General features: G+C 49.4%; 1 protein-coding gene across 4 annotated transcripts in view; it reads right to left on the minus strand.

Annotated features, from left to right (window-relative positions):
• The window catches only part of WHRN (whirlin), a gene marked incomplete at both ends in the record, with an annotated part of 78,339 nt that extends 68,918 nt beyond the window's left edge, over window positions 1-9,421 (minus strand). For all 4 annotated transcript variants that reach the window (XM_084238609.1, XM_084238608.1, XM_084238606.1 and 1 more), the window contains one exon: window positions 8,804-9,421. In XM_084238609.1, the coding sequence (XP_084094735.1) occupies window positions 8,804-9,421 (618 nt within the window). The remainder of the gene's footprint in view (window positions 1-8,803) is intronic.
• Between the last annotated feature and the right edge of the window lie 2,622 nt (window positions 9,422-12,043).

The raw sequence follows: 12,043 nt of genomic DNA on the forward strand, positions 1-12,043 counted from the left end.
CTTTTTCTTCTCCTGGTCTGGTCTGGTCTTCTGGTGTCCCTGTGATACCTCCCTTATAAGCCCAGTCTCTCAGCCCAGGCGAATCCCATCTACCTATGCCCACACCCTACTCCAGGTGCCCACCATCAGGCATGCAGTCAGGACCGCAAGGATCCATCATCATTCCTAATGGTGGGAGGGCAGAAAAGCCTGACACTTTACTTACCCTTCAGACTGCCACCCCCAACTTAAAGGAAGACTCTGCTTCCCAAACCTCAATGTAGTGAAACCTTGCCTCAGGGACTGGTTATTCTCAGGCAAGCTACATTTACGAATGGCTACTCCTACGGCCCCGACACCCCAGTATTTGGAAGCACCCCTTCAGATGTCACTTTATTATTCCTTCCTGTAGTCTGCAGCTTTAGAATCTGTTAAAGAGGACATCTTGTGACCTGCTTACAGAGAGCGAGATATATATATGTATATGCTTTGCATTCAAAGTGGAGAGGATGCTGATATTACAAGAACTCAGGTAGAGAGGAAAAATAACTATGAAACTGGCTGCCAGCTGAAGCAAAACCACAGCCAATTCAGCAGAAGGAACACAAGTTCTCAAAGGGGGAAGGAGGCAAAGGGGTTGGGACTAAAGAGGAAGAAAAAATAAGCCCATTTATGCAGTCTCGGAAGAGAATACAGCAGCTTTTAAACATAGTTGTGATTAGCAGGCACTTGGCTTTCACCTGAAATGTTGGGGCTTCCTGAAACCTGTTTATTTGTTAACAAAAAGCCAGAAGATAGAGCACACCCAAAATTGGTTCATTGATTGTTTCAGAATGCATAAATGATTCTATTTTAGAAACACCGACATAGAGGCTATGGAAATAACCCACTTCTGGGAATTTGCTCTCAAAATTAAGAGCATAATGACAAATCAAGTAACTGAAGGGTCTCAAGGGCTGGGTAGATAGAGACTAGAGAAGATGGGAAGAAGAGCTGTCGCCCACCCAGGCACAGACCACATCAGTACAAGTTTTTCTAAGTATCAGATGCTTTCGCATCTTTGAAATCATTTGACCCCCACTGCCATCCTGGGAAGAAGGCAGGTAGGAGGTGACTCTGCTATTTCACAGTTCACAGAATGGGGCTCAAAGACATCAGGTGAGCTGCCCAGAGCCACATAGTCATCTCTACGTGCAGGGTAAGTAAAGTATCAGGCTTTTCCACCCTCCTCCCATTAGGTTAAATACATGCCTGATGGTGGACACCTGGAGTGGGGTGTGGACATGCATAGGTGGGTACACCTGGGCTGAGAGACTGGGCTTATAAGGGCAGTGTCACGGGGATGCCAGCAGAGCGAAAGAGAAGAGAATGAAGCCACGAGAGAATGCTGGAGAGCCCAGAAAGAATGAAGATTCGCCGGGAGCTCAGGAGGCTTGGCAGCCCCCTGGCACCCCTCCTTGCCGTGTACCTGGGAAACGCAATAAAAGCCTGAAAAGGCCATCGAAGGCTCCAGGATTTCTTCATCCATCTGCTTGAATCATAAAGAACCTGCACTGTGCAAATCCTGCCGCTACACCATAGTAAAGCACTAGAGCCCCTGGCTCACCTCGATTTTTCCATCTACTGGAAAGATGTGGACTTTCACACTTAGCATCCAGGGAATCCTGAGCTCACCAGCCCCGCAGTGGGAATAAGCTCATTCCACTCAGTAGCAAGTATGCACATATTAGTGCACCTAGGATATGCCACGCATTGAGGGGGTGCTGGGATATTGGAGCCAGCAACACAGACCAAACCTTGATCTCGTGGAGGGGAGAAGGCCGGGAAGGTGGATGATAAACACTGTAGGGTAAGAAAATGTCAGGCTTTTCTGCCCTCCCGCCATCAGGACAGATGATGGATCCTTGCGGTCCTGAATGCATGCCTGATGGCGGGCACATGGAATAGGGTGTGGGCATAGGTAGATGGGATTCACCTGGGCTGAGACTGGGCTTTTAAGGGCGGCATCACGGGGATGCCAGCAGAAGCCGAGAGAGAAGCAAAGAAGCAGAAGCAGAGAGCCCAGAGAGTGCAGATTTGCTCGGGGCTGGGAGGACTGCCAGCCTCCCGGCCCCCCAGCACCCCTGCCTGCCGTGTAGCTGGTAATCCCAATAAAAGCCTGCAAAACCACTGAGGACTCTGACTCCTCCTTTACCCGTTCTGCATGGGATCCTAGAAAACCTGCCCTGTGCCCATTCCTGTCCTTACAAACACACAGTGAGATGTCCTTCCAGCAGTGACAAGTGTGATTCAGGAAGTGAAAGCAGGGTAAGGCGATGGCAGGTGGGTGCTACTTTGAAGCAGGTGGCAGCCATGTGGAGGCAGGTTGGTGTCATAGCACTTTAAATACCAGGCGACCTGCAGCCAGGGGTGGATCCATTCCCTCCCCAGCCCAGGCATGGCTCTCCAGGAACCAGTTCACCTCTGATTTGCAAGTACTAGCCACAGTCCTGGTGTGGGAAACATGGCTCAGAGCAAAGGGCTGGGCTAAAAGATGTCCCTTTCCCTCCATGCCTGGACAGCAAACTTCCTATTTAGTGAAATGAAGCCTCTGGATGGTTCTTAAAAGAGTCGCAAATGTCAGGCACAAAATGTGAAGGCTGCCTGCCTTCCTGAAGGGCAGCTGGCATTGTCTTCCAGGAGGCTGGTGACAGGGGAGACAGGGAGGAAAGGCAGGAGGGCCATTTAGTTCCTAATCCCAAGGGTAGCTCTGGGCTAGTCAAGTTCACCTCCAAGAGCATTATACCCCTCCTGGCCTCCCTGCCTCTCCTGACTGCAGTAAGCACTCACTAATGCCAGCCTCCTCTCTTCCCCATAAAACACAGGTGTGCCAGCGCCACGTGCCACCTCCTGCAGCTGACACTAGGGGTGCCTGGGAAATAAATGGCAGCCTGATTCTTGCTCTTTGCACCCTTTCCGCCTACTGTGCTGTAAAAGTAAAATAGGAATGTCTGCAGCACAGGAATTTTTAAAAAGCAGCCCCCACCCTGGGGCTCAATTTGAAGTCTGAGTGAGTTCAGCGTTCACATCAGATTCTTGCTTGAGGATTTAAAAGGAAAAGGAAAAGGAAGAAAAAGAATGGGTTTTGAAAGATGTGTATTTCAGCCTCCAGCCATTAAATGCCATTCCTCCTAATCAGTTTTTCTAGACCATGCTGGGCACTAGTCTGTGGTCCATGAGCAGTGGAGACTGAACACTTCCCTGCCAGGTCATCAGAGAGCCTTGCTGGAAAGTCAACTGGAGCCTAATCCCCCGTGTACACCTGCTCCAGTGCAAAGCCCACTGCAGGGCTGGGGCATGGGGGAGAGAGGTGATGACCCTGAGGAGATGCACATGAGCTGTGAGCAGTCATATAAGGGGCTGCATGCACTTGACAGGGGTGGCCACGCTGTGTGCCTTGTGGCTGCAGCAGGCGGAGGCGGGAAGCAACATCACACACAAAATCCAATTGGCTGGGTTAAAGGACCATACTTATCTTTGCAGTTCTGTCCAAATGATGAATCTATGGCAGGTAATAAACAAGGCCAGGTTTGTGGGAAGAGGAGGGGTGATAGAAAAACAAGAAGTGAGGGCGGGGATGAGTTTATATCTCTTTATGTCCAGCTTCAAGTCAGGAGGCAGAAATGTTCTAGCATAAAAACATCAGTTCTGAAAAAACAAAGACATTCTCTTTCACCCTACAAAATGCTGCTGACTGGGGACTGTTTGTACCTAGTAAGATGCCAGGGCCAGTGGAAGAAGTATTTTGTCCTGCCTAGGCAGCACAATTTTTAAAACCTTGAGCATTAGCTTGAACCAAATAAATACATGAGACTAAATTAAAGAAATGGACTCTCAGCATACTGTATCACACTCTGCATTCAGCAACAAAACATCTATTCCATAAAGGGTTTATTAATAGTGAGATTTCAACATATCATTGCTGGCAGGACTCACAGGACCCAAGAATAAGCATAGTGCCGGAGAAAAGCCTCAACTTTTTTTGTGCATACTCAAATCCATGGCTTCCAAACTGGAATACAGGGGTGAGACACCAAGTTGGGAGAAGGTGCAGTTCAGATACGAGGATTGAAGTGGTGACAATCTGTGATGGCTTCAGCTAACCTCGGGAAAATAACAAATGTGTGTCATTTCAAAGTTGCCGGACCAACTACAATGACATATATTAACATGGACCAAACACAATGACATATATTAACATGGCCAGATTCTTCCAGGGGTTATGATGCAGAGAAAGGGGGGGGAATGCTGACGCTAATTAGATGAAAGGGCTGGCCACTGTTCTTAACTTCTGGAACATTTCAAATTCTCATCTGCTCCTTAGATGCACTTGTGGGGATGCTGAGACTGTAATGAAGCTGTTTAACTTTTATCGAGATGAAACACACACATACCTACACACATCCCAGCAGTACCTGGATGCCCTGTATTAATCTACCTGCAGAATCAAGAAGGCAGAAAGCAAGCGGGTAAGTGAATTTGATTTTGAATGCTCCCCAGGTGAAGCCGTGCGTGCCTCAATCCTATTGTCCTTTGCTCATTTACTCTGGAAAAGCACCAGGGTTGGTGTTCTTGAGTCGAGGGATAATAGTCGAGTTCTTGTTGGTACAGTGTGTAACCCATCAATTTCCTGATTTAGTAGGAAGAGTGCCAAGACTCCTGTCTCCAGTCCTTAGCCAACTTTCTTTACTCAACCTTAAATGAAAGCAATTCCAAAAGAACAAGAAAACATCGTATTAAACATTCTAAATGCCATCTGTGTAGCAAATTCCAGCTCAGACTGTCTGAGCTGGAAGGGACCTTGGGCAGGCCCTGGCCCACCCATCATAGGACACGGAGAGGGTCAGTGACTGGCTGAAGGTCACACAGCAAGTGTGTGGCAGAGCCCAATGCAGTATCCCAGGTGGCTAATTTATCAGAGCATTTTTGGCTGAAAATCTTTCAAAGGACTACTTTTTTTATTATGATTAGTTTGGCTCCTGCTCATTCAAGACAGATTTTTCAAAACTCAAACGTTTCAACATAATTGCAAATAGTAAATGGCTTGCTCTATCTGGACCTGTCACTGCTGATTTTGTAAACAGGCTTCAAGAGAAGGATGGGAGCCCCACCGGGCAGAGGAAAAAATCCTTGCTGAACTGCCCTCGGTAACAAGGGATGCTTGATTTGTCAGAGAGAGAATGAAAAAAATTTTTTTCATGTTTGATCATCTCTTTTAAAAGCTGTTTACTGGGAGGAGGTGACCCTCTCTGATTCATAAACTCTTAAATAACTTAATTCTTAAACTTTCACTTTCTTTTTATTATACACTCATACACACAGGCATGTAGACTCACACTCACAAGCACATAAACAATTACTCTCTCCTTTGGGAAGTTCAGAGGGTCCCCCCATTCCTTCCACCTGCATAAGTAAATAAAAAGATTTTAAGAGTGTAAACACATCTTCTCAAGAGGCAAGACCTAGAAACAATCTATGTGACATTTACTGGATAAATGGAGAAAGATATGGCATACACACATACACACACACATACGCACAATGGAATATTACTCAATCATAAAAATGAAGGACAATAAGGATGAACCTGAAGGACATGATAGTAAGGGAAATAAGTCAGAGACAGAAAGATAAATACACTATGATCTCATTTATCTGTGGAATCTAAAAATCCAAACTCACAGAAACAAAAAATAGTCTGGTGGTTACTAGGGTCTAGGAAATGAGAGTCTGTCAGTCAAAGGGCACAAACTTCCAGTTATAAGATGGTAAATTCTGGAGATCTAAGGTTCAGCCTGGAGAATATAGTTAATACTGTATCACATACTTGAAATTTACCTAGAGGTAAGTGTTTTTAACACACACACACACACACACACACCCACCCCTAGGGTGACAAATATGCTAAGCAGCTTGATTGTGATAATCATTTTACAATGTATAGATGTATCAAATCACCATATTGTACACTTTAAGCATACCCAATTTTGTCAGTCACACAGCAATAAAGCTAGGAGAAGATAAATAAGTAAACAACATAAAATTGAAAAGAAAACACATCTCTACTAAATGTACTGTAGCATCCCAGAAGAGAAAAGGGACATAAATAGAGGAACTGGTGCGATGTGAATACAGTCTAAAGTTCACTTAATGGGAACTTACCTTTCCCATAAAATCCCCAACACAGTGCCCTGGAGCACTATAGCTTATAAAGACATCTGGGCAGGAGAAATCCGACTGGGGACTGTTTGTACCCAGTAAGATGCCAGGGCCTCTTCTTGCCTTCAAAGAAGGGACTAACACCCTAATTTTATGGAAGTGTGTCAACAGCTCTCCAGGTGTGCTTTTATTTTTTTTAAAGATTTTATTTATTTATTTTGGCAAAGAAGACCTGGGGTGTAGGCCAGAGTTGCAGGGGTGAGAGGATTCACCAGGGACCACATGGGGAGCAAAGCTGGCAGATTTATGAAACACACTGCTGAGGGGAGCAGAGGGCAGAGACGGGAGAGGTCTGCCGTGCCATATGTGGGTTAGCTCTCTGGCCTGATGGAACTCAGGCCGTTGAGGCGATAGCACTGAGACTTAACCCCTAGGCCACCAGGGAGGTCCCAGGTGTGCTTTTAAATAGTCCCTGAAACTTCCTGTCATGTGCTTGGATGGAGGAGTAGGAAGGGGGCTGCCCAGGCCACAGAGACTAGGCTCTGCCTTCTCCATTTTAAATTCCACCCTTGGAAAGTCCATCTCCTCCCCCCAGGAGTGAAGGTGACACACAGCTGCACTTGTTCTGCCAGTTTTGTTTCCGAAGGATCCAAAGGCATGTGTCTCGGGCAGGCCCTGCATCTGGCATTGCGGAAGGGCAGTTCCTTCTGCCTTAGCAGATGCCCCTGGAAGAAAAACAAGCCTTTGGAAGGGGGCTGCTGGGTACACAGGCTCCCAAGCGTCCCAGGACAGCTCTGCTCCCATCAAGCTCTCCCTTGCCTGCAATGATTAGTTCTGAGGCTTTCAGAACTGTGCCAGGATGAGCTGGGTTTTACGCTGTAAGCAACATGAGTATTAGAGGAGCCAAGGCCTGGGGTTGCTGTGTCCCCAGGTACCGGCTCCTCAGTGTAGTTCGGGGTCATTCAGACAGAAGATCCAGGGCATGATGAATGGACTAGATGGGGGAGAACTGAAACTCAGCCAGGCAGCTCCAGCCTGTGGTGTGACTGAGTCTGGAATGTGAAGTGAAGGGAAAGTCGGTGTTTTTAATGTGCAGGTTACCTGAGGCCTTTGCAAAGTCTATCATCCTGTGATGATTAAGTTACCGGAGTCTTTCCAGATTGCCGCTAAAATGGAATCCACGTTTATAAATGATCATTTGGATCAAGTATTTTTAGAGTATAAATTTATCATCTGGGAACTCTAGACCTTTGTGGGCCAAAGGCTAATGGACTATTTCTTTATAATTACCAGGCATGTCCGATAAAGGGAAAAGATTGATGTTGGGAGGAAGACAAGAAATCAGCTTTTGACTCTGTGGCCCCTCTCCCCATTTCAACAATATATACCCATCAGCCTTTTCCCAAAAGCAGCAAGTAAGTTTCCATACTCCTCAGGGGCCTCCCTGAGAAACAGATAGGTTGGGGAGTGAATGAGGGAAGACAAGATCTGAGAGGAGGTCATCCAGTTCCAGGTAAATAGTAAAGGGGTGGGCTCAAGACACACCTGGCCATTGGTCACTAAACAGCACACATGAAATAGCTGCGGCCTCCGCAGCCTAAAAGTTTCCCAGGAGCCACAGGCCCTGGGCTGGAGTTCAAAACACCTGCACAGAGAATGAAGCAGGTGCAGCACAAAGGAGGAAAGCAGGTTCATGGGGGGCCCAAAGCCTTGGGAAGCATTTTCCCTGCAGAAGCAGAGGGTGTCATTGATTTTTCCCCCTCAACCTCTTCAACTTTTGCACACAAAGTGGGAGTGGGAGGAGGTGAATCCTTCAATCCACACTAGAGCAAATGCTAGCCATCTCATAACGCAACTGGTTTTCAACAGTCCTGGGCGTGAGATGAGCAAACAGGCACATTCCTCAAAACGGCAAGGTTAAATCCCTAGGACTTGTGCCATGAGTTCTTTTGTCAATTAACAGACACTATAAGTAACAACTATTCTCAAGGGGTAGGGGACATATTTCCAACAAGGTTAGGGACACTTATCTGGTCCAGTTGCCCCATTTTCCAAGTGAAGAACCAAAGGTTCTGAGAAGTCAAGTGCCTTGCCCCAAGATACACAGACTGGCTCAAAACAGCAGGGGCAGGCCAGGGTTCTGGGGAACACCAGAACAGCCTCCTCCCCCCACTTCGGAATTAAAACTTTGTTTCAGGGGCAAAAGACTATAGAATAATGAGAATAACATCAGTAGATGCAAAAGCCACCCACTGGTTACTAACCACATGCCAAGGGGAGACCTCTCTTTCAATGCTCAGACGAATCCACAGCTCTTTTCACACTTTTTTTTTTTTTTGTAACCATACATCTGCAAATACAGAATCCGATAATTCTGTCTCTCCTATTTTACATTCCTCACTAAGGCAGAATCCTGCTCTGTTTTGCCCATGACTATATCCCCGGTGGGTGGCATTTATTTGCTCAAGAAACTAGATGTTCCTTTTTTCATGAAAGAAACACTTTCATGAAAAATGGGGCCCAGAAAGGCCGAGTGATTTTCCTAAGGACGCACAGCACGCATGTAACACCACTGTGAGGAGCTGTGTCACTCTGCCCCATACAACTCCCCAAACCAGAGCCCTACCTTGACCGCCTCAGCGTGGGTCACTCGGGCCAGGGATTTGTCGTTGACACGCAGAATCTGGTCCCCAACTCGCAGCCCTTCCTTCTCAGCCAGAGAGCCCGGCTCCACCAGCGACACATAGATCCCCACGCCATGCTCCGCGCCCCCGCGGATGCTGAAGCCCAAGCCCTCGTGGGCCTTGGCGCGCCGCAGGCTCACCAGGCGCACCTCCCCTGGCCCCGCGCCGTCGGGGCCGCCCCAAGAGGGCTGCCTGTAGGGGGTACCGGCGGGCAGGTAGAGGCCCTCCGCCGTGTATTGGTCGAAGAGCAGCTGGTCGGAGCGCGGGATGACCAGCCGCAGCATGGGCAGCAGGCGCCGCTTGACCGGGCTGTCCAGCAGGACTCGCAGAGTGCGCACCAGGTCGAAGACGTTGCGGCGCGCGTGGTACGCGTTCAGGCAGTGCGTGAACTGCTCCCGCTCCGCCTCGCTCAGCAGCGCCGTCAGCGCCTGGTGCAGCTGGCGCACGTTGGCAGACAGCAGCCGCAGCCCCGCGCCCCCGCCGCCGCCCGCCCCGGCCGCGGAGCCCAGCGAGCCGGTGCAGGACGAGCTCACCGACAGGCCGTCCAGCTGCGCGTTCATCTCCCCGCCGAGGCTCGGGCGGATCGGGGGCTCGCGGAGGGGCGGCAGCTGCGCTCGCTGGCCCTGGCGCGACAGCTGGATCGCGCGGGGCGCGCAGATCGTGGCCGGAGTCTGGATGGGGCGCGTGGGGGAAGGAGGAGGCGCAGCGGCTCGGGCTGGATCCCGGGAGGCGTGAAGACGGCGGCGGCTGGAGTCGGGGCTTGGGGGGCGCAGAAACAGGGGGTAAATCCTAGGGGGGCCACGGAGACCGCTGCTGGAGTACCCAGCGCGCGAGGCTGAGGGGGTCGCGCAACTGGAGTCCGCGGGGCGCAGAGACGGCGGCTGGAGTCCAGAGGACACAGAGACGGCGGCTGGAGTCCCGGCAAGCGGGAGGCGGCGGCGGGGTCCCCGGGGACGAGGAGTTGGCGGCGGGAGCCCGGAGGTCGCGGAGACGGCAGCCGGAGGCCGGGGGGACGCGCAGGGAGCCGCTACATTCTGGAGGGCACCGAGACGGCGAGCGACTGGAGTAGGGGGCGAGCAAAGCCGACCGCCCCGTCATACCATTCCCGGGGCTCACCCCAGCCGGGTCGCCCGTTCCTCTCGGGCTGGGGGACCCCAAAGTCATAAGTTGGGGTGAGGGTCGCTCTGGTCAGAGCCCCCCGAATCGGACCCGGTGGAGCCGCGCGGGCGTCCGCCAGGGGGTGCGGGGCATGTCCGGGGCAGCCCCGGGATGCAGCAGCCCGGGGACCCCGGCGCCCCTGCGCCACCCGGGCGCAGACGGAGCCGCGCGGCCGCAAGCCCGTACTTTGCGAACTGTTGAGCAGCCCCGGGCCGAGTCTTCCAGCGAGTTCCGACGCCTTCGCCGTCGCCAGCCCAGCCTTGGCCCCGCCCCCTCGCACCTCCCCCTCTCCCGCCCCCTCCCCCTGCGGGCTCTTCAGGAAATGACGTCCCGCCTCGCGCCTGTCGGTTGCCTGGAGACGGGGTGAAACAGTCCAGCCCGGGCAAAGAAAGGGGTGAAAGTGAAGGTAGGGTTAGGAGGCGCCCCGGGGTCAGGGAGAGCCCACCTGGCTTCTCTAGGGGGGTCAGGTGGTGGGTGCCTCGAAAACTGAGCGATCTTAGCAGGTGCATCAAGATCACTGTAGAGCAGTTACCCAACTAGCTAATTCACAGTTATGGGGGACACTAGCCAACTTTTTGTCTGTGAAATACTGAATGCTTTTAAGGCTCGGTTTTCTGCCATGAAACGTTGCCCTCCCCACTTGCACTCAGAGACATACAAGTTCAAGTGTTTATGAGGACGGTTGTTGGGCAAGTAATATATATTAGCTTGTATTGCTGCTTTCAGGAGCTAATACCTTTTCAAGGTTAGGTCAAACAGACCCCTTCCTGCTCTCCAGTAGGCAGGAAAATGCACACACACCAATAAGTGCACATGGAACTGGTGGTTGAATTGTATCAACGTCAAGGTTCTGGTCGTGATAGTGTCAACATCTGGGGAAACTGATGTTGGAATGTATGTGTATTATTCCTTACAACTGCTTGTGGGTCTTCAATTATCATATAAACGTGTGTATGTGTGTGTGTGTGTGTGCAATCAACTGGGGAAAATGTGCTCAATGCTTTCCCATCCCAGGACAAAATGTTCTGGAACATACTCCAGCCTGTGACTTGGAGTCTTTCATCTCACCCTTTACCCGCCACTTCCCCAAGTACAATCTAAATCAATCGCTGCACTTTTATTCAAGGGTGACTTCCAAAGGAACACAGTGATAACCACAAACATACAAACATCACAAAAACAAACTTCACAAACATCCCTTCTGACCCAAAATGCCTCTCCTAAACCATTCTACTATAAAAAGTTATCTTTTCCCTCAAAATATTCTGGAATCACCATTCCAGAATCATCTATCTGACTTCTATCTGGGGAGGGAGAAATGGGGTGTCACCAGAAGGTATAGATATATTTGATCTGGATCCAGAAAGATAGAGCATGCTTTTATTCATTTACTTATTTGGTCACTTCCTAGTCAATATTTTCTAGCACCTATTCTGTCCTGGGTCATATGCTGGGTGATGGAGACTCTGGTTCAAAACAGGAAATCTCTGACTTCAAGGAGGTGACTATTTAGCAGGGGAAAAAGTCTGTGTAAACAAAGAGTTTAAACCACCAATGTGTTTAGTGGGGTAATGATTGAGAAAGCCTAAGTTTATGGAAGGAGAAAATGGAAAGAACTTTATCCATCAAAGAGTGACTCTCCCTAAGGAGAATGATCTTTTCTTTTTCAGATCCAGGGAACCAATACTGTTAGCTTATGCATTCCTAAAACTGAGGTTAGGAATTGAAGCTATATTTTCTCCCCAAATCTTCAATTTTCTTTTCATCGCTAACCTAAAAGAGACCTAGGTTAAATTAATGCCCAAAGAATGTATTTCAAAGGGTGTTTAAAATAGCCAGTTAAGCTACTTTTGGATATCTTTCTTACAGCTCTAAGTTTAATAGTTAATAAAGTGTATCCTTCTTCCTCCTTCTTAACTGTTATCTTAACTGGAATCTTTGATGCAACTAGCTAAAGATATTTCAGGGAAAAAAATCAATCTCCTCCACCCCCAAAATATATTAATGGCATACCTCAAAATGCC

This window comes from Talpa europaea (assembly GCF_964194135.1).
Source record: "Talpa europaea genome assembly, chromosome: 7".
Taxonomy (NCBI): domain Eukaryota; kingdom Metazoa; phylum Chordata; class Mammalia; order Eulipotyphla; family Talpidae; genus Talpa; species Talpa europaea.